The 20,129-nt window shown below is 41.6% G+C and overlaps 1 protein-coding gene across 1 annotated transcript in view; it reads left to right on the forward strand.

The window, feature by feature from the left end:
• Nucleotides 1–20,129, forward strand: part of FLT3 (fms related receptor tyrosine kinase 3) — a 519,185-nt gene that overhangs the window by 448,127 nt on the left and 50,929 nt on the right. Inside the window, exons 20-22 of the mRNA XM_069202208.1 lie at nucleotides 7,532–7,654; nucleotides 13,538–13,649; nucleotides 13,738–13,837. Coding sequence (XP_069058309.1) covers nucleotides 7,532–7,654; nucleotides 13,538–13,649; nucleotides 13,738–13,837 — 335 coding nt within the window. The remainder of the gene's footprint in view (nucleotides 1–7,531; nucleotides 7,655–13,537; nucleotides 13,650–13,737; nucleotides 13,838–20,129) is intronic.

The raw sequence follows: 20,129 nt of genomic DNA on the forward strand, positions 1-20,129 counted from the left end.
GAGAACCAGATCTGATAGACATTTATGACCAACACATTTGCACCCATCATAAAACAGAACCTTCGAACTAAGGGCCTTATTTATGAAAAGTTAGCGCCGCGTTTACGTCATTTTGTGACGCAAAAGCATCTCAAACGTACAAAATATAATTATGTTGTGTAAGTTTGCGCCACTTTTGTGTCCAAAAATGACGTGAACGAAAACTATTCATAAGTGCGTGGTACAGAGAGGTCCGTTAATCAGCAAGCAATATGCTTGAAACTCTATAGAGCCTCCTCATCACTGCATCTGCACAGGGATCATAACATGAGTTTGACTGATTTACCTAATAGCAATGTGTATTTTACAGGTAATGAAATAACAAAAACAGCCAAACTCGTGTTGGCGGTCAGACTGCCGCACTCCTGGCTCTCTGACCACCAGGTTATGATCATAATCCTGACGTGTTGGTGGCAGTTGAAGTCGTGGTCAGCCACAATGGTGCCCATGACTTCACCGCCGTGCTGATCACGACTTCACTTTCGGCCAGCCTTTCCATGGATGTGCAACCACCATTGAAATGCAGTCAGAAAGCCAGTGCTGGGGGCAACGGGGGCACTCTGCACTGTCCACGACCATGTCGTCGGCAGTGCAGGGGCCCCCCTGCCAGCACGCTCGGAATGAGAACTGTCTGCTATGCAGACAGTTCTCATTCCGAGGGTTCTAGTGTGCGCCAGCATTGGCCTCGGCTCCCTTAGGGAGCCAAGGTCAATGCCACTGCACTGTTTCCATCGGGCTGACTGGCCGAAGCTTTGAAATATGATAGGGGTGAGGCCTTTGGCTTGACGGCAGCCTTACACCTGCCATATTGAAAGTCTTGGTGACAATGCCGCCGAGACCATAATCAGGCCCTAAGTAAAACCTATAATTGGAAAACTATTTAATCTTACAACCACAGTAGGTCCTCGAAACTGAGCTGTATTTTTCGTATTTGTTTTTAATAGTCACAGAGTTTTAAATTGTGTCTTGAGAAGTTGTTGGGTTTTATCATATATTGGTTTCGCTGAAATATTGGGCTAGTACTTTGCTTTAATAGAATCTTTGACACTTCCTATGGAACATTTTCCTTTAAAGATTCTCATCTTTTCTGTGTACCTATTTCTCATGAAGGTGTTTGCAAAAGAGGCCTCCTCTCCAATCTGGCTTCGCACGCAGTTGCAGACAGATGGATGATGTGCATGTCCAATAAAGTATGTTGCTGGATGGAATAAACATAGCAAAATTTGGGGCAATTGGTTCTCTATCCCAGGATTAGCTGTCCAAAGATATAGCAGCAATCATATCATTCCCGTTTGCTCACTCATCTGACAAATTTTGCTGTGATTCTCTCCATAGTCCTTACAGCTAAACAAACACTGGCAAAGCCAGTAGGTCGGCAGTGACCGCCAGTCTTTTCACTTTACCAACAGTGATTTTATTTGTGAATTCTTTTTGTATGAAGGCACATGAAAGATGAGCAGCCCTTTGGCATCATTGAAGGATCTGCTGGTCCCTAGCCTAAAACGAGCTTTGTCTAAAAGTCAATATATTTAAGCATGTATATTTTACTTTAAAAGTACACATTGCACCAATAGTCCATAGCAGTGAAGGTGACTATGTTTTATAGATATGGGCACAGTGTGCAAGAGCAGAATGCCGTCATTCACAGTCAGATAAACCAGTGAGTGATTGAAGTGGGATGACCCTGTGCCCCATGCTGTATGCTGTGGCGCTACATCAGACCTGTGAATAAAACAGGGCTGACATAAATCCCCAGTAAGTGTGTGTAGTATATTTGGTTGGCAAAAGATCTCGGCTAATGCCGGGCCTAAAATGCCAAGAGGCATTAAGTTCACTCTTATTCCACCCATGAAATAGTGTTCTTTTTACTATAAATTAGAAAGACTCAAACTCTCCTCCTGTCAGGATCAAAACAGAAAAATATGAGGCATAGCTGTCATCCAAAACGGCAGACAGTGGGACATTTCACTATGTCCCAAATGAGCATGCCTCAGGCAATGTCGACTGCTTTGCTGCAGCTTTGTGTATTCTCTTGATGTTTACCATAAGTTCATTACTGGTGTGACCATTTTATATTCTTTTTTATGACATGTTTGCTTCCAGTGCCTAGTTGTGCTACTAGATACCACCTACCAAAGTACGGCATCTCAACAGTACTATCATTCCTATGCAGCAACCTCCCTGCAATGACAAAAAACACACCATCACCTTCTAGTCCTTGATAATGATGGGGGTGCTTACGTGTATGAGCCCTTGCTCTTGTGACAGATACCAAATTGTCATTTTAAAAAGATGTTAGAAAGTGGATTATTGGTAAGGGCAGGTATGTACCTACACTTAGCAAAAGTCCACTAACCCCAGTAGGTTCAGTTAGGTCTCAATAAATTAACCCTAGCTACACCCTTGGCAGCGTGGCAATGAGCAATAAGGCTTAACTTAGGAGACAAAGACCCTCATTACGAGGCTGGACCGCCTCTAAAGCGGCGGTCCAACCATGAGATTACGACCATGGCGAAAGCGCCATGGTCTGACCGCCGGCACCGCCATGTCGCTGACGGCGTGGCGGTCCCAGCAGTCGTAATACACCAGGGCGGCGCTGCACGCAGCGCCACCCTGGGTATTACGAGTCCCCTCTCCGCTGACAGTTACATGGCGGTTTCAGCGCAATGTAATTGCTGGTGGAGATGGGGTGTTGGGGGCCTCATGGAGGCCCCTGAACTGCCCATGCACTTGGCATGGGCAGTGCAGGGGCCCCCATGGCGAGTCCTGTCGTGATTTTCACTGTCTGCTTGGCAAACAGTGAAAAGTGTGACGGGTGCTGCTGCACCCGACGCACCTCAACATTGCCGCCAGCTCTATTATGAGCCAGCATCAAAGTTGTGGGTTGTTTCCCATTGGGCCGATGGGGTGAAACTCTTTTTCTGCCCGTGGGAAACTCAAAATAATCCTTGCATTCAGGTCACCACACTGGCAGTTTTCTGACTGCACGGCTTCGGTGGACGGGCTTTTCTGTCCGCCGAAGTCGTAATGAGGGCCAAAATGTGTAAAGCATTCAATTATCACAAAACAGTAATAAAATAAAACACAGGAAACAGTTTAAAAATCCAAAACCAATTTATGAAAATACGATTTTTTCTTATCTTTAATTTGACACCAAAACGAATAAAATCGGATAAGGGCAACCAGAGATATGAATTTTTAAAGAATTTATGTTTTTAGCGCTTAGAAACTAAAAGCTTCACTTGGGACATCTGGTCCCACGTTGACTTGAATTTGTTTTTCGTTTATCCCAACGCTTTTTAGATCCCTCCTGTTCTTGCTTGATACCGTCCTTAGGGGCGGCTCTCAAACTATGTCATCCTATACTTGTATAGATCTTGGAAATAATTTTCGGTAGTTGTTTCTCCTGTTCCAAATGTGGAATCTCTCTCAGCCGCTGGCATATAGCCAATGCTACTGCTTCCCCTTTAATGTTACTGAGTATTATTGAGGATACTGTGTCGAAGTTACAAATTAGTTTCATCCCCAAATGTAGGGCTGGAGCAGCCCTGTGTTTGTTCTGAATTTGTTTTAAGACTTCCGGTAAATTGTCAGGTGTTGGGGTACTGTGTGTGGTAGTATATAGCAGTGAAGACTGTTCCCCATGTGGCGCAGTCATCCACTGAGGGAACTATTCGGAAGGCAAGCACATTGTGAGAATTCTATGTTTTTCCTGTGGTCCCCTAAGGGGAAACACAGCTTCCAGCTGATTAGTTTTTTGGGTTATCCAGAGCGGGATCTTCTCTTGTTCTGTGGGTACTTTACCCATGATAGAATCTACTGTTTGGGGATTAATCCCAGTAGTAGCCAATTGGTATCCAGCTGGTGCTGGTGGTGCTGGACGCGCTGGTGTTGTGTTTAAAGTTCGCATTACGAACAGAACGAGACGTCTATAATGTGTTACTAGCTCATTGTAATAATTGCCCAGGTCAGCTGGCTGCATGTGTTGTATATCTGGGTGAGGTGTGTATGTGGCAAACATAGGTCACGTTGGTCCGTCGTTATCTAAGGGACCCAATCTCATGGGTTGTATTATGTGTGGTAGGGCGCCATTAAACCATTTCCGATGTTCTTGATAAGAAATCGATACTTGTATGCTTAGTACCGTACTGGCACATTTGCAATTGTGTATGTGTCAAATGTGAATGTAGTGTTGCAGGAAAATGAACCCAGGAATAGAATGTTTCTGTTTGGTAAGCTTCACTAGCTTCTACAATAAATGTAACATTTGACCTCATCTTTTAAGCCATGTGCTATTAAATGTAGTGTTAATGCCGGCCAGGCATTCTTGGGAATGGCAATGGTGTTAACCATATTAGGAAATGTGTAAAGAGATGGAAAATCAAATGGGGAGAAAGTCCTTTTCAGTGTTTGATCTCAAACATCCTACAGCCTAGTTAGGTGCTACCTGTTCAGCTGAGGAGGATCTTCCCCAAGACCATGGACGTCTCCGTATAATGGTACTTAGGGTACCTGTTGTGTGTGAGACAGATATACTCAGGGCACCCATAAATTAGCGCCAAAACACCATTGTTGGTTGTGCCATGTCGCAGTTGGGCTCTTGCTCGAGGCAAGAGTCCTGGTTTAGGGATGACAGCACTTTTGTTTGTAGGCGACTAAGCCAGTCCTACAACGAGTCGGAACTGTTGGCCCAACCCTTCCGGCTCGCAAGCAGTACCTCATCAAAAACCCAAACAGTAAAAGGTGATTTGTGACAGTCTTTACGCATGGACTCAAGATTGTAACATCACAGAGGAGTTGTGGTTAACCGGAGATTACCCTTTTCTCACATGAGTAACAAGTCTCATTCACACATTCAATGAAGGAGATGCAGTAACGTTTTCAATAAGTTTTATTAAAAAGACTGCAATCTACTTTAAAATGCATGGGCTACAATGATTAGGATAAAGAATGAATCAAGAAGCAGAATTGTAAAAATGAGAGTCATTAGTACAAAGACCCCCACCATCCTGCAATATCATAAAATGTAAAATAGGTGTGAAATAAACCCTAATACTTTAGCAATATGAGCCTAATCTCTAATTTAAAGAGAGCTAGGTTTGATAAACCTAATCTGCCAGTACTGTGTCCATGAAAAGAGCCCCCCAACCCTCACTACCTTGGAATGAGGTCTCTAGAGCAAACTCCGTGATGACACGAAGGCTGAGTCGCCATCAAAGTGACGTGCGACATAGCATCAATGGCATCTGGTAGGAAGCCCTCTGATAAGCCTAACTGCATGAGATGTATTTATATAGATCTTGTAGGACCCCTAACACAGGTATGTTCCCAAACAATAAATAATAAAATATGCTTGGGACTGCAATTATAAAACAATTCCCTGAAAAGGTACATTATGTCCTGATCACACGAAAGTGGGAAAGGACATTATGTGAAACCTACGTATATCAGTTTGTCTTTGACGCTGATAGCGATGCCTTTACAGAATGGCATTGATAACATAAACATCTTTCTAACTATGAACATGGCAGCCATCTTAAAGGAGATAATTAAATAAATGTGCTAAAATAGAGCAAGCTAAGTAGGGTAAAAGTCACTGGATGACCGGGGCACAGGCCTGCAAGCCAGAAGGTTAAGCTATCTCCTGAATCCCATTAAAACGATATTGGATTCACTACATTGGTATCGGAGGGCTCCTGCAGCAGGAGCCAATGCTAGCTGCACTGACTGCACTGCCCACCCTGCCGGCCCCATGGGAATGTCATTCTACGGCGGTTGGGAGGCCGCCGGCTTGGGGGCATCCTCCCGACCACCACCATGGCATCTGGCGGTCCGACCACCAGACTGCTAATCAGCCCCTTCGTTTTGAGGTGCCTCTTGTGGCCACTGCTGAGAAAGGATGTTCAACTATGTGGTATCTGATGTCCGGTGCATGCTCAAGAGCAGTTTCAACACACTAGGTCTGTTTGTTTATATAATTCCTCTTTCTGTACCACCGGAAGCATAGCAGACAATTTTCACTGAATTTATGATTGATTCTCTAGCTTTGAATGTTTTCCACGTGGTTATGGTTACAGTCGATGTTTAAAGTCTGTCAAAATCATTACAATGTGCATAATTAATATTACTACTTCTCAAATTTATTAACGGTATATCACATGCATGATATATAGTCTGAATGTGATACTTATTTCAAAGTGTCATTAATTGAAATGCCTGTTATAGAACTTTATCACTATCCATAATCATTTTTATGTAGGTCATATTCATTTTAAACCCAGTCATAATCGTTTGAATTTGTGAAAAAAAATGTTTTACCATTTGCCACATTGTCAATGATTTTCATATTACCTTTGAAGCATGACATTCATTTCAACATGTCATGGCTATATTTTTTCTGGTGTTGCTAATACTCATTTCAATTTGTGTCCTGTTCATTTCACTTTATGTTTTACTTATTTTATTTTGTGGGCCTGACATTAGTTGTTGGGTGCATCATTGATTAGTGTGTTAATGTTGATGTGCTCTGTGTGTTTCAAGATGTTTCCCAATTGGATGGCTGTATTTTGACATGAGTGTATTCTCATAACGGACATGGTTCTTTGGTCACAGACCTTCATGCGTTGCTGGCATCACAGGAATCACAAAAATATAATATGCGGCAGGAGACCTGGGAAGGGAGCGTATCTATGAGTAGCATTTAATCAACAATAAACAAGAGACATGCCTTTCAATGGCCCCATAACCCAAGCAAGAGTAATTACATTTCTAGTAGCATGTGGGAAGAACAAATTATAGAATGAATACATTTCACGCCCTCAAAGCGCTGTACGAAGGTCATGGTCTATCGACTCACATAGTTATCACCATTGATTATTTGAGCTTCTTCAGCAAAGAAAATTCGACAGTTACTTTTGCAGGATTCCTTCCAGGTGTTGAGTAAATATTGGATTTTTATAGAATTAACAAAGGTTTCCAAATGTGCACCTGGGAAGCTAAGATATTCTAATATTCACAGGAGCAGTCCTGTAAAACACATTGACTCACAGTAGAGATATTTCTCATGATGCAATTACACTTTTTAATTTAATTTTTTTCTTCCTATTTTCCCTGTGAGAAACCCCTTCTCTTACACTCCATCACCAAAATCAGGGGTATTCCCTTTCCATTCACATTTCCCCCCTGGAAAGAAATTCACTCCTGTACTTTACTGAAGTAAATCTCCATATATTTCCAGAGGAATGAATGAGCTGAGAAAATCTTTGTGAATATCCACAAACAAGTAGGCACGACAGTGTCATGATGGAAGAAGATTTCTGGGAGTAAGTCTTATTTACAAGTGTAAAAACTACATTTTGTGAGTCACAGACCTGGCTGTACACTCAAAAGTTGATTTGTTGGTAAGATGAGCCGTGCAAATAGCTTTGTGGGTAGATCAGTTTCCCCAGTTCCTGAGTATTGTACACAAACAAGCATTCCATTTCTTTTGTAGTGTATTCATCGAGACCTGGCTGCTCGTAACATACTGGTGACTCATGGAAAAGTAGTGAAAATATGTGACTTTGGGCTGGCAAGAGACATAATGAGTGACTCCAACTATGTCGTCAAAGGCAATGTAAGATAATTCTATTTAAACGTTCTTTTTCTCAACCGTGTACAAGAAAAGCAGTACAAATTAACTTGATTCATAATATTTAATTCACATGACAACTTTACCCTTGCTTTATAAGTAATATTAAATTATGCTTTTTTGACATTGTGTTGCAAACTATGAAATAATTGCAACAACTAAAGGGTCCCTCAATAAATACCCTGAAGTATATTTAGTACAATAGGATCTGTTTGTGTTTCTGGGTTGAGTTAGCTGTCGTAAATCACCTAAAATACCTCATGCAGAGCTCGCTGAACTAATTGCAGTCCCGCACGCGCGCGCGTGCGTGTTTGTGTGTGTGTGGTCTATGCATTAAACCTATGCGACAAATCAACAGCAGTACTTGTCATGGTAACTAGTCACGCATGTGTTTTGACAAACTAACTCACAACTTATCAATGCCCACTTACAGACACTGTGATCAGTATGCCCCTCATTAGTTACTGTTTGCCAAACTTTTGCAAAATGATGTACCTACCGTTGCTTTTTCAACCCTTCACCGCACAAGTAATTCACACATTCCAGTAATGGCTGAACCCGTGTGCCAAAAGTTTACCAAAAATTGTGTTTTCCTATTTCTGTACCAGTGACTCCTCGATACAATTGGCTCTATTTCGGTAATTTGGTAACCTGCTCTAGTAGTGTGAAATAACATTGTGCTAATAGCAGAAACAATGCATTTCGAATACGCATACAATTAAAATGAGAGCACATTTGATAAATACTGATTTTCATCCAGGAAATGCACGCATAGAGCACTAAGCCTGCACAATATCAACACAAAATGAATGCACATGCCAGCTAATGGGGGCTCTTTTACCTATGGGCGATGATGTAAATTTGCCAGCTGATTTCACTCATAAATACCTAGGTACCTAACATTTGCAGAGGGGTCTGAGCTAAACGTGACACCACAAATCTAATGGCTAAAGAGGACAGACCTTTGCTCCATTCTATGTAGATTGTTTTTTTAGACTGATTCAACGTTCCAATGATGATACAACTGAGTTAGGGGCTCTGACTCAAAGACCCTGTTGAAATGTACTACAATTGTGAATATCATATATTCTTTTTGAGAGAACAGGATGTCAGGGTTCATGTAGACCACTGAGTTAGCGGTAACCAAGAGCAGCAGTATGGCAGGGATGAGCGCTCTCATACAATCATAATTACAGACCATCCTCTTTCAACCATTTTTGAGATTTCAGTCAACCACATCTGTCCGCATGTCCATCAGAGTATGAGACAGTGTTAGTCTGATCACTCTGCTCTTATTGCCTTTCGCTTGCAGCCTTTCACCCCATGGATGCAGCTCATTATGGGATAACATTTTATTTGTTTGTACTTTTTCAGCGCACTGTGAAGTAAAAGGTGGTACATTTTCTGGTCATTGACAAACCATGCTTATCCACCATTAATGCTTGGTCTTAATACTTGATCATCTATGGATTTCCAAGTTTTAACCTTCTGTCGACCACACATTTGTCTAGGGAAGTTAGGGATGACTGCCATTCAGATCCCCTTTGTGTAAAAATCTCTTCCCCTGCCCTCTGTCCTCTGAGAAGCAATACATCTATTTGCTTGTTCAAGGAGGATGTGTTGTGTACTTGCACTATGCAGATTCCCCTGATTTTTGCAGCTGCATACCATATTATTTATTATTAATGCCCTTTCAAATTAATTATAGGTCTCAAACGTCCTTTATGCAGTTTTTCATATCTATTAGGCATCCTTTATAAATTTGAGGGTGATCTGGTATTTCTTGACCAGCTGGGTATGGTAGATTTTTTTTATTAGATTTATGAATTTGTAATATTGTGTAACCAACAGCAGCAATGATGTATCAGTGACTTCTGAATGTGTTTCTGCAAAAAAAGCTGTTCTTGTATTGCATTACTTATCAAATGGTAAGGTGGCCAATGGGCCAGGATTTATGTTTTTCATTCCATCTGGTGAATAGTACCGTCGGGTTTGGGGATTCATTTCTGGATTGGATTTTGTCATTATGTTCGAGATTTTACGAGCTCTTAATATATATACAATTCTGTATTTGGATTTCTGCGAGGGATAATCTGTCAGTCTGCATTCTGCAGTTATTTAATGCTGTATTTTCCAATAGTATTGGTTTGGGAATTTGCTGTTGATAGTATATCCTTGCACACATAACTTTAAACTTGTGTATGGTGGGTTCTACTTAAGTCGCCTTTGAGAAAAGCTAGAGAACCGGATAATATATGTCTGGTACTATGCACAGTACATTTTCATGAACTAGTAAGGGATATTTAATTTACATCTCCTACACGAATGTAACGAGTTTGTGCAGGTGAGTGCTGGCGAGTTAGTGTGACCTTTTAAAATTGTAGCGTTTCACTTCGCTGTAAGGGTGTTGTTGATAATTTCTTCCTGTGTAGAAAAAACTACTGGACTGGATCCAGTCCCTGCATAATCCATGGATCTTTCAAAACTGAATTGCAGTTCAGACGGGTTAAAAGGTGGAACGCTCAACTATTGCAGTGGGGCTCTGTCCTTCAGCTCTGGCGCTGCTCTCCTGGGACTCAGTCCCCTCTATGGAACTATCCTGATGGTTGAGGATGTGCACCGGTGTGAGGTGCCCTTCCCCGCCCTCCTAATGTCTAGGCCACAAGATTTCACCAGGCGTGGCTGGAATTCTAATGTATGCCACAGAAAGGAATGAGAAAGTATGAAGATTAGATGGTGGGACTAGTCTCCTTATCTTTGCTAGCAAACATACACAGTGCTTAAACACAAAAGCTGAGTTTGTGTTGCGTGGTTAAAGGAGTCTGTGAGTCTGGTTAGGCAGACACTAAGCAACACTTTTAAGTTCGGCAACATGATGGCACATACTCTTACACACAATAGTATATTTCTGATTCCACATACTTATCCAGCCAAAAGATGCACTAGTTATATACTATTTGCAAATTAGTGGAGTCGCTGATCCTAGACTACAGCCAGTTCTCCGTGCAAACACCAGTCGAAGCCAGGATGAAGAATTCAGCTAGAAGAGTGAAAGATGTGTTCCAAGAGCTCATTTATTTGATATTTTCTATGCAGTTTGATAGAGCACGGACATTACCCAGATGTTTTCGAGCGATTCAAAATAGAAGTAGAACATAACATAAGCATTCAGAAACAATTCACGAATATCCAGTACAGGATATGAACAGGTACCTGCTTGGGACAGTATCATCCATATTGACGTAAATGGGTGACATCTAAGACAAGGCTGAATAGAACTTCAGGTCCAGACTGTTTTAAGGAAATCAGGGATTCGAAAAGCAGTGCTATGGCATTCAGCGATGCTCTACTCTCTGCAGAGTTTTAGAGCTTGGCTGCTCCGTATCGAGAGGAAGAGGTGTGAAGTTTACAGTGAGTGATGCAGACCATTCAATAGACAGCTCTCGTCTCGATGGGAAGCCAGCGAAGGGTTAAAAGTACCAGTGAGATGTCTTTATTCATTTTGCCTCCAGAGATGAAGCCTGCTGCTAAATGTAGGACTGCTTTTAGTGGAGTGAAATGCATTTTCGGAATACCAGCCAGGAGAGAGTTGCAGTAATCACTCCCTGACAGCACTAGAGATTGGGTAAGGTTTAGAGATCATGTTCTGGAATGAAGTGACAAAGTCTTCCTGAGCAGACACATATGAAAGCATGTATTTTGGCCATGTTGTTGACTTGTGACTGTAGATTGTGTCTTTTGTCATGGGTGACCCTTAGGGATTCACTATTGGCTTTGCAAATGCTGGGAAAAAGTGAACAAGGGATTTTTAGTATGGAATGCATATAGGGAGTATGGAATTTACTGTGAGAAACATTGTGATAAATAGATGCACTTTTCAGATACAGAATAGAAATTAATGTATTCCAATGGAAGTACATCCCGGAAGGAGATTGACAAACCAAATAGCTAATAGCATGAGGTGAGTGAGTAATACTCCTCTGGGTGGAGCCAAAGTCCACTGCTTACATAGTTTTAAGACTTAACAACAATATGTCTACAGATGGCTGCATTGTCGAGCCACATCTAAAAAAGCAAGCAAGGCAAGCTGAAGAACAAGGGCAGAAACCACCACTATTACAATGTGCAGTAAACAAACCAATACCCAATCTAATAGATTACAGGAGAAACACTGCATAGAACAGTAAACTGCTACAGAGAAGAGTAAGAAATTGGGCTATTGGTTGTGGAGGATGGAAGCCCCACTCAGGAAACAACCACAGTAGTTGCAAATGTGAACCACAAAGGTCACTAAAATAAAAAAATAAAAAAAAGAGTCAGGCTTAACTTAGAGGCAATGTCTAAAGTATTTATGTAGCACACAAACAGTAATAAAGTGAATTCACAACACAAGAAATATCCCAAAACCAATTTATAAAAATGGAGCAAACTGTAATAAATAAAATGATACCACAATGACAAGCATTGAAGATATTGAATTTTGAAGATTTAGGTAAAATTTGCACTAAAAAGCACACTGCTAAATGAGGGTATCTGGTCATGCAGGACTGAGACCATCTTACAAGTACAGGCCAACAGCGGTTGACCAAAGGCCGGGCATAGAATCAGGTTTGGCCCACTGGGAATTGTACATTATGTTCTTGGATCAAGGTCTGTGTGGGCTGGCTTTGAGAGGCTTTGCCTTATTTGACTTCAGTTCCAATGAGACTTTCAGTCATGCAGTGAAGGTTTGCAGGGCTATGTGTTGCTCAGTGTCGGTTCTGTTGAAGCTTTCAGCTGTGTGGAGAAACTTTGCAGGGCTTTGTGTTACTTTACGTCAGTTCCAATGAAGCTTACAGTTGTGTGGTGAGGTGTTGTGGGCTTTCTGTTGCTTGATACCGGGTTTGATGGTACCCACAGTTAGGCAGGGAGGAATACATTCAGATGCCAGCCAAGAGACCTGGCCTGGAGGGCACCTCTTGGGTATCAGGGACTCACTCCTGCAAAGGCCAGCAGCAGAGGTCAGGCAGGTCTAGTTGCAGATCCATGCAGGCCCAGTGCAGCAAATCTGCTGGGCAGTTGCAGGGAGCCCTCTGGAGCTTATTGTGACCTTGTTGCTCATAGAAGACAGTAAGTCCGCCACCCTGGCAGACAAAAGACTGCCATATTTAGAAATCATCACTGGCCCAGCGGAAATCCCTGTGCCTTTACAGGAATGGTTGTTATGGCGAATCTTCTGAAGGCGATACAAGTTTGGCGGCCAGCTGCCACTAACATTTTTGTTATTCTGAAACATACTCCCAAAGTAGGAATTAGTTTTTCTGAAAAACATACAAACTAATGTCTCTGCACCCTGGGAGATTTCTCCTCATTGACATTATTTTTTTTGTTTGTGACAACCAGGTTTTTCCTGGCGCTGGTGGGCAGGAGAAAGAGGACATCAGACTGCCTACTCTAAGTAGGCTGAGTGGTCTAATGTCCTTTCTCCAATGGCCTCCACTCCAGTAGGACATTGGAGTCAGTTTTCCGGCAGCAGAGCCAGCATGGGTGCCATCATCAGAAATCAAACAGCCTGCCTGACTCAGAATAGATAAGGCAGTCTGAGGGTTTGGCCACCTCATCATGGTGGTGATGGAGTACTGTGTCCCCCAAACTCTAAATCAGGCCCAGAGTCACCTGTCTTTTTGGATTTTCACAGCATGAACATGCTTAGCGTTCAAAACTACTTACTCAGTGGTTAGTGAGAGGATAGTATTCATGTATTATATATTGTGATGATAACTGGGCTCATACATTGGTGTGTTTCAAATGTTGTCATGACAAGTAATTGTTTGCAGCATGTCTACATCTTGCCTACACTGATATTCTTTTGTATGAATTCTTACCCAGGCTCGGTTACCAGTAAAATGGATGGCCCCTGAAAGCTTGTTCGACGGAATATATACTATCAAAAGTGATGTTTGGTCTTATGGAATAATGCTGTGGGAAATATTCTCTCTTGGTACAGTATGGTTCCTATAACATGAGAATATAGAATTGCCTATATGTGATATAATTTTATCAGTGAATATGTACCTCATTATCTGCAGGTGTGAACCCGTACCCAGGCATGCAAGTTGATGGAAATTTCTACAAACTCCTACGGAATGGCTTTAAGATGGATCAGCCGTTCTATGCCACAGCAGAAGTGTAAGTGGTTGTTGAATTGGTATGGGATAGACTGCTTTTGTTGTCTATGGAAATCAACAAGAGCCCCATCACAGTTAGGAAAAAAGCTGCCAGGGATCACAGAGCCTTAAATGTTTTTTCATAATTGTGGGTACCCTCTAATTGTCTCCGAAACAGGAAAGCATATGTCTGTTGAAACAGATCTGTCCAAAATGACCTTGCACTAGCCTATGTGTTGGCGGTATGCATTTTATGAAACGTAAAAGAAACTAAACAAAGACCAGAGCAGTAACATACATTAGTATTAATTACTGCCTTATCACTTAAAGGTTGTTCTTCTTGGCATTAAAATGGCTTTGTGCAACACCAAGGTAGAGATGAAAAGTGCAAATAGTTCACAACTGCACCAGTTTCAGAGTACTACAACAAATGGTTTAGCAATGGCATTGTAAAGCTAGTTTAAAATACAGTGAAATGCCCACCAAAGCTAAGACTTCCTTGAAGTGGGTCTTGAATAATGTCTATTATCCTGCTATCTCCCTAGTTCTGCAGAGCACTCAATGTCTAGCATAAGTTTTGTAACCTAACAGTACAAAACTCTGTGCCTGGATAAGTTTTTAAAATGTTTAACTTTGGATGTGCGCTGTACTGTGCAGCACGCACGCAAGTTAGGAAAACGTGGGAAAAATAAAATAATTTCTCCTTTTAACGCCTACTTCAGGGAGGCATTATTTTTTTATGCAAAACCTTTTCTACTATTGTTAGTAGATAGTGATTTGCATCCGAAACTATGGATGGTTGCATGGGAACGCCAATGTACCACTCATGGAACGCACCCCGAAGTGCTGCTTTGCATTACTTTCAGGCAACCTTCCAGCACAAAACAAGTTTTGCACAGGGGAGGAAAACCCTCTGGAGTAACCAAAGAGTCTAGAAGACTCACAGACCTTCTCCATGGACGTAAGCACATCAGAGTGCTGCACAATGGCTGAAAGTAAGAACATGAATTGGTTAAGCCAATATATCTACCTTTCATGTGCCAACACACACAAATACAGGCATTTTCAAATTCTATTTACATGTAATACATGCACAAGTTCTGTTTATTGCAATAAAGCCTTCGCTATTGGCTTTGCCAATGCTGGGAAAAAGGATAAAAGGTTTTTTTTAGTATGGAATGCATATGGGGAGACATAATTTACTCTGAGAAATACTGTGAAGAATAAATGTACTTTTCAGATATAGAATGGTATTCATGTATTCCAAAGGAAGTACATCCCAGAAAGGGAATGATAAACCAAATAGCTAATAGCATGAAGTGAGTGAGTAATACTCCTCTGGGTGGAGCCAAGGTCCACTGCTTACATATTTTTAAGACTTGATAACAATATGTCTACAGTACAGATGGCTGCACTGTCAAGCCACACTTAAAAAAGCAAGAAAAGCAAGCTGAAGACCAAGCACATCAACCACCACTATGACAATGTGCAGTAAACAAACCAATACCCAATCTAATAAAATACATAAGAAACACTTGAGAGAAAAAAAAAAGCATTTCTCCTACTTCAGGGTGACATGTTTTGATGCAAAACCTTGTCTACTACTGTTGGTGGATAGTGATTTGCATCAAAAACAATGAATGGTTGCATGGGTACGCCCATGTCCGAATCAGGAGTGCCCCCCTTTAGTGCTGCTTTGCATTATTTTCAGACAACTTTGCAGCGAAAAACAAGTTTTGCAAAGGAAAGTAGATTAAAAAGAAACATTTTGCACTTGTTTGCATCATGTTTATAACGCAAGCCCATTGCAAAATGTTTGTAAATCTGGCCTTTCTCTTAAAGAATGAACTGCACTTCTGCTGCCGGACCCATTTACCCTCTGAGGGGCAGCACAAGGCCAGGATGTGGCAACTGAGGGGGCCATTTGAGAAGAACATTGTACTCTCTGGATTTTCAACGGATGTAGTGCTTGTGATATTTGCACATCAGGAAATACCTAATTCTAGCTACCTGACTTCAGAGGGGTACAATGCTAAAAAAGGTATATAGAAACAATTAGGACAATTGAGTGCACTCACATCCTATCAAGGCATCCACCTAAAATTCCAATGTACATCCAAATTACAAGCGCAAGAACAGAATCATTTTTTTCATAACAATGCCATGCAAGTGACCTGAGCACCATCTTAACAACTGCAAGCTCGTCCATATCTGACTCCACATAAGGCAGAAAACGCTGCAAAAAATTACTAGCAGGCAGCCGAAAGATGATTCTAAATACCTAGAGGGTTAAAGCTGCAGAAGACATTACAGACAGGACGATCAGTCATGCCATACATCACCTAAATGGCTCATCCGATTGTGTTCACACTATTGACTGTCATTGGCCGCAGAGCTGAAGTCACTTACTATGGTGCAAGTGGCTGATTCACAGACAATTCTGCTGTTTCCAATGGGCGTGCAACTCTAAGGTGTAGTAAACTAAAATTTTGCGAGTTGCAAATTGCGAGTCAGACCGACTTGCAATTTGCAACTCGCAAAAATGTATGCAGAAAGGTGTCTCAGACACTTTCTGCGACTCGCTATGGGGTCGTAAAGACCCACCTCATGAATATTAATGAGGTGGGTCGCAAATTGCGACCCCATAGCAAGTCCCTGCACTCACAGGAATGGTGGCCTGCTGGAGACAGCAGACCTACATGTCTGTGACTGCTTTTGTAATAAAGCAGTTTTTGTATTTTTTTTTATTGCAGTCCATTTTCCTTAAAGGAAAACGAGTTGCATTACAAAAAAATAATGAAACCATTTGGTTTCATTTTTTCAGAGTAGGCAGTGGTCCATTGGACCACTGCCTGCTCTGAAAAATATTTTCAGCGACATTCACAAAGTGGAAGGGGCCCCATGGGGACTCCTTCCCGTTTGCGAATGAGTTACCACCCACTTCAAGTGGGTGTTAACTGCAAATTGCTTTGCGACTGCTTTCGCGGTCACAAAGCAATTCTGCATCGTGGTGCGAGTCGCAAATAGGAAGGGAACACCCCTCGCAAAATGTGAATCAGCATCGCGATGGCCGTTTTGCATGTCGCAAACTGCGTTTTTCGCAGTTTGCGACATGCAAACCGGTTCCTACATCTGGCCCTAAAGCTCTTCGGATGATCATGTAGCACGGAGTGGTCCACACGTTCTACCCTGCTGTCTTCTGATGGTATCACTTCAACACCTGGGAAACCTGAAATCCAATTACTGAAATGATGCACATGTTTCATGACCATATAAAGGAACTCAGGCTTCTGCCACATTCTTTTCCCCCATAATGTAAATAGGCTGTGGAAACAAGGGTAAAAGAGTACCTACCGACTCTGTAGCAACAACATATCTCTTCTATACTCACAGATTCAAATAATAACAGCACATTAATTGGCACTCTATCGATTGGTATATTGATATACAATATTACAAAAAAATCTAAAATGACTAATCCACAAAGAATTTAACCCCTTGGCTCGTATGCCTTTTCCTCCTAGAATGCTAAGCCCGTTTTAGGCTATTTGGGTTAGTTTGCACTTAGGCCTCCATAACTTTTTTCCACATACGTTATCAACGCCAAATTTGTGTCCTTTTCTTTGAACATTCTGGTGATTTTTAAGGTACCTAGGGTTTATGGATTACCCTGGAGGGGATTGAAAAAGTAGCTAAAATATAGCTACATTTTGGTTTTGGGGGAGGGGGAGATAAGAAAGAGAGCTCGACAAAAAAGTGTCTTTTTCCCTGAAAGGGGCATCAACAAAAGGGTTGATGTGCTAAAGTCACCATCTTCCCTGATTTCTGACAAGTATACAAAATTCTGAATTCAGCAAGGTGTTATTTGTAGAGATCCTTCAGGCTTTCCCAAAAATCTGTTAGAATAAAAAAAAAAATTGAAAATAAATAGGAAAAAAAACAGACAGTTGTGACAACTTTTTCACCTGTAGGTTTTTGTTACAAAAGGATGATAAACAAAAACAATACACCATCACGTCCACTAGACTATTCTAGTCACTAGCATATTTATGGTTTATAGGTTTTCCAAGAACCCGAGGTACCCATAGTCAACAACAGAGGTGCATCTTACAATGGTTTTCCACTCTGCACCAGCAGCAATTTACATGTAAAATATAAAGAGTGAAAAGTGGGAATTAAGGTAATCTATGTATTTCTGAAATGGGTACCAGATACTGGGTTTAAGTGCAGTAGTTATTTGTACAGCTCCGAATTTATAGGTACCCAAACTAGCAATGACTCAAGGGGTATTTTTCAAATTGACCTATTTCGTGCACACTGGCTTACATTTGGAAGGCTATAATGCAGGGAAATTCAATTGGCAATAATACATGTTCTACTATTCTGTGTTCCCACAAGACTTCTCAAAAAATGATTCTTCACTTGTGTGGGTAGGCCTAAATAGGGCCTGTGACAGAGAAGCGCCCAAAACACAACATGGACACATCACATTTTCCCACTGAAATCTGACCTTTTTTGGAATGTGAGTAGCTGTTGATTTTGGGCCCTAGCTCAACTGACACTTAAGAAAACCTAGGGAATCTGCACATTTTAGGAAACTGAATACCTGGAGGAATCCAGTGTGTGGTAACTTGCAGGGCTCTCAACAGGTTTTAATGCCCAGACGTGCTGGCAAACCTAAAACCTTGACTAAAAAACACATTCCTATGATGGTAAATCCTGGAATCTGTGGGGAGCCACAAATGTTCTACCACATAGGATTCCCCCAATTCTCCTGATAAAAATGGTACCTCAATTGTGCTGGTAGGTCAAGTGCCTGCAAAAAGAAAAGTCCCGAAATACTACATGGATACATCAAATGTTTTCACTGAAACCTGACTCTTATTTGGTTTGCAATGTGGGTAGCTGTGAATTTTGAGCCCTAGCAGGAAACCTTGCAAACCTGTATATCTTTGAAAACTCTACACCCGGGGAAATCCAGAGTGGTGTTACTTGTGTGGTTCTCAGCACGTTTTTTTACTGTGAAGCCCTTGCAAACCTTAAACTTTGACTAGAAAATACATTTTCCTCACATTTCTGTGATGGTAAGTACTGGAATTTTCTGCATCTCTGCATGCTCTGCAAAATCCTCAAGTGACTCCCCATTAACACCAGGAAGACAGTGACGCATGCCCTCATCACCAGCCGACTAGACTACGGCAACACACTCTATGCAGGCACCTCCACCGAACTCATGCAAACACTCGATCTGGAATGCAGCCACCAGACTGATCCTCAACCTACCCAAAAGAGCCCACATTACCCGGCACCTGAAAGACCTCCACTGGCTCCCGGTCCAGAAGAGATGCTATTTCAAGCTCCTGACCCATGCCTACATAGCCCTCCATGACCTGGGTCCTGCCTACCTGAACCACCAGCTATACTTAAACCACCCCCTCGAGGAACATCTGCTCTGCACACCTTGCCCTCGCACAGATCCCCCACGTAGACCACTGCCGCACCGGAGAACGCTCCTTCTCCCATCTCACTGCCAAAGTTTGGAACACCCTCCCCCTCCACCTCTGCACCTTACCCTGACTGACAGACTTCAGAAAGGGACTAAAGACCTGTCTCTTTGAATGAGACCTGGAGCAAAGTGCATTGAAACTCTTGCGGGTCAAAAGCTGCGCTATAATAATACTACCCGATTGATTGATTGATTGATTGGAATCTGTGTGCCACAAAGGTCCTGCTACCTAGTGTTCCTGCAAGTTTCCTGATACAAATGGTACATCATTTGTGTGCGTATGCCTAGTGCACATGCCAGTTAAGGACCAGAAAAGCAAAAGTAACTATTGACATATAATGACCTGGAAAAAACTATTCATACAAACCACACAGTGAACTTTATACTCCAAAAAGATACCTCAAACTAGACCAGGGAGTAAGTGCATCTACTTTAAAGAGACACAGCGAGCACCAAAGATATCCCCCATGAAAGGAAAAACGAAAATAAAATGCATACAAGTCAACACAATACAGATCTTGCACGAATCCAAACAAGAATTTGAAATACAATAAAACAGAAGCTAAATATGCTAAAATTATCATAACAGTTAAAACAACATTCAAGCAGGGTAATGATAATCATCTGAAGCAAACAATACAAAAAATGTTTACTGCTAAACACATGCAATTACATAAATTGCAGATCTACCAGTACCAAAATCACAAGCATGAGTCGCCACCAATGAAATCTAAAGTTTTGCACTACAATAAAAACAAAAAGTAAAACACAATATACAAAAATGCAAATGATGACAAAAAATAAAACT

This window comes from Pleurodeles waltl, chromosome 8 (genome assembly GCF_031143425.1).
Source record: "Pleurodeles waltl isolate 20211129_DDA chromosome 8, aPleWal1.hap1.20221129, whole genome shotgun sequence".
Classification (NCBI taxonomy): domain Eukaryota; kingdom Metazoa; phylum Chordata; class Amphibia; order Caudata; family Salamandridae; genus Pleurodeles; species Pleurodeles waltl.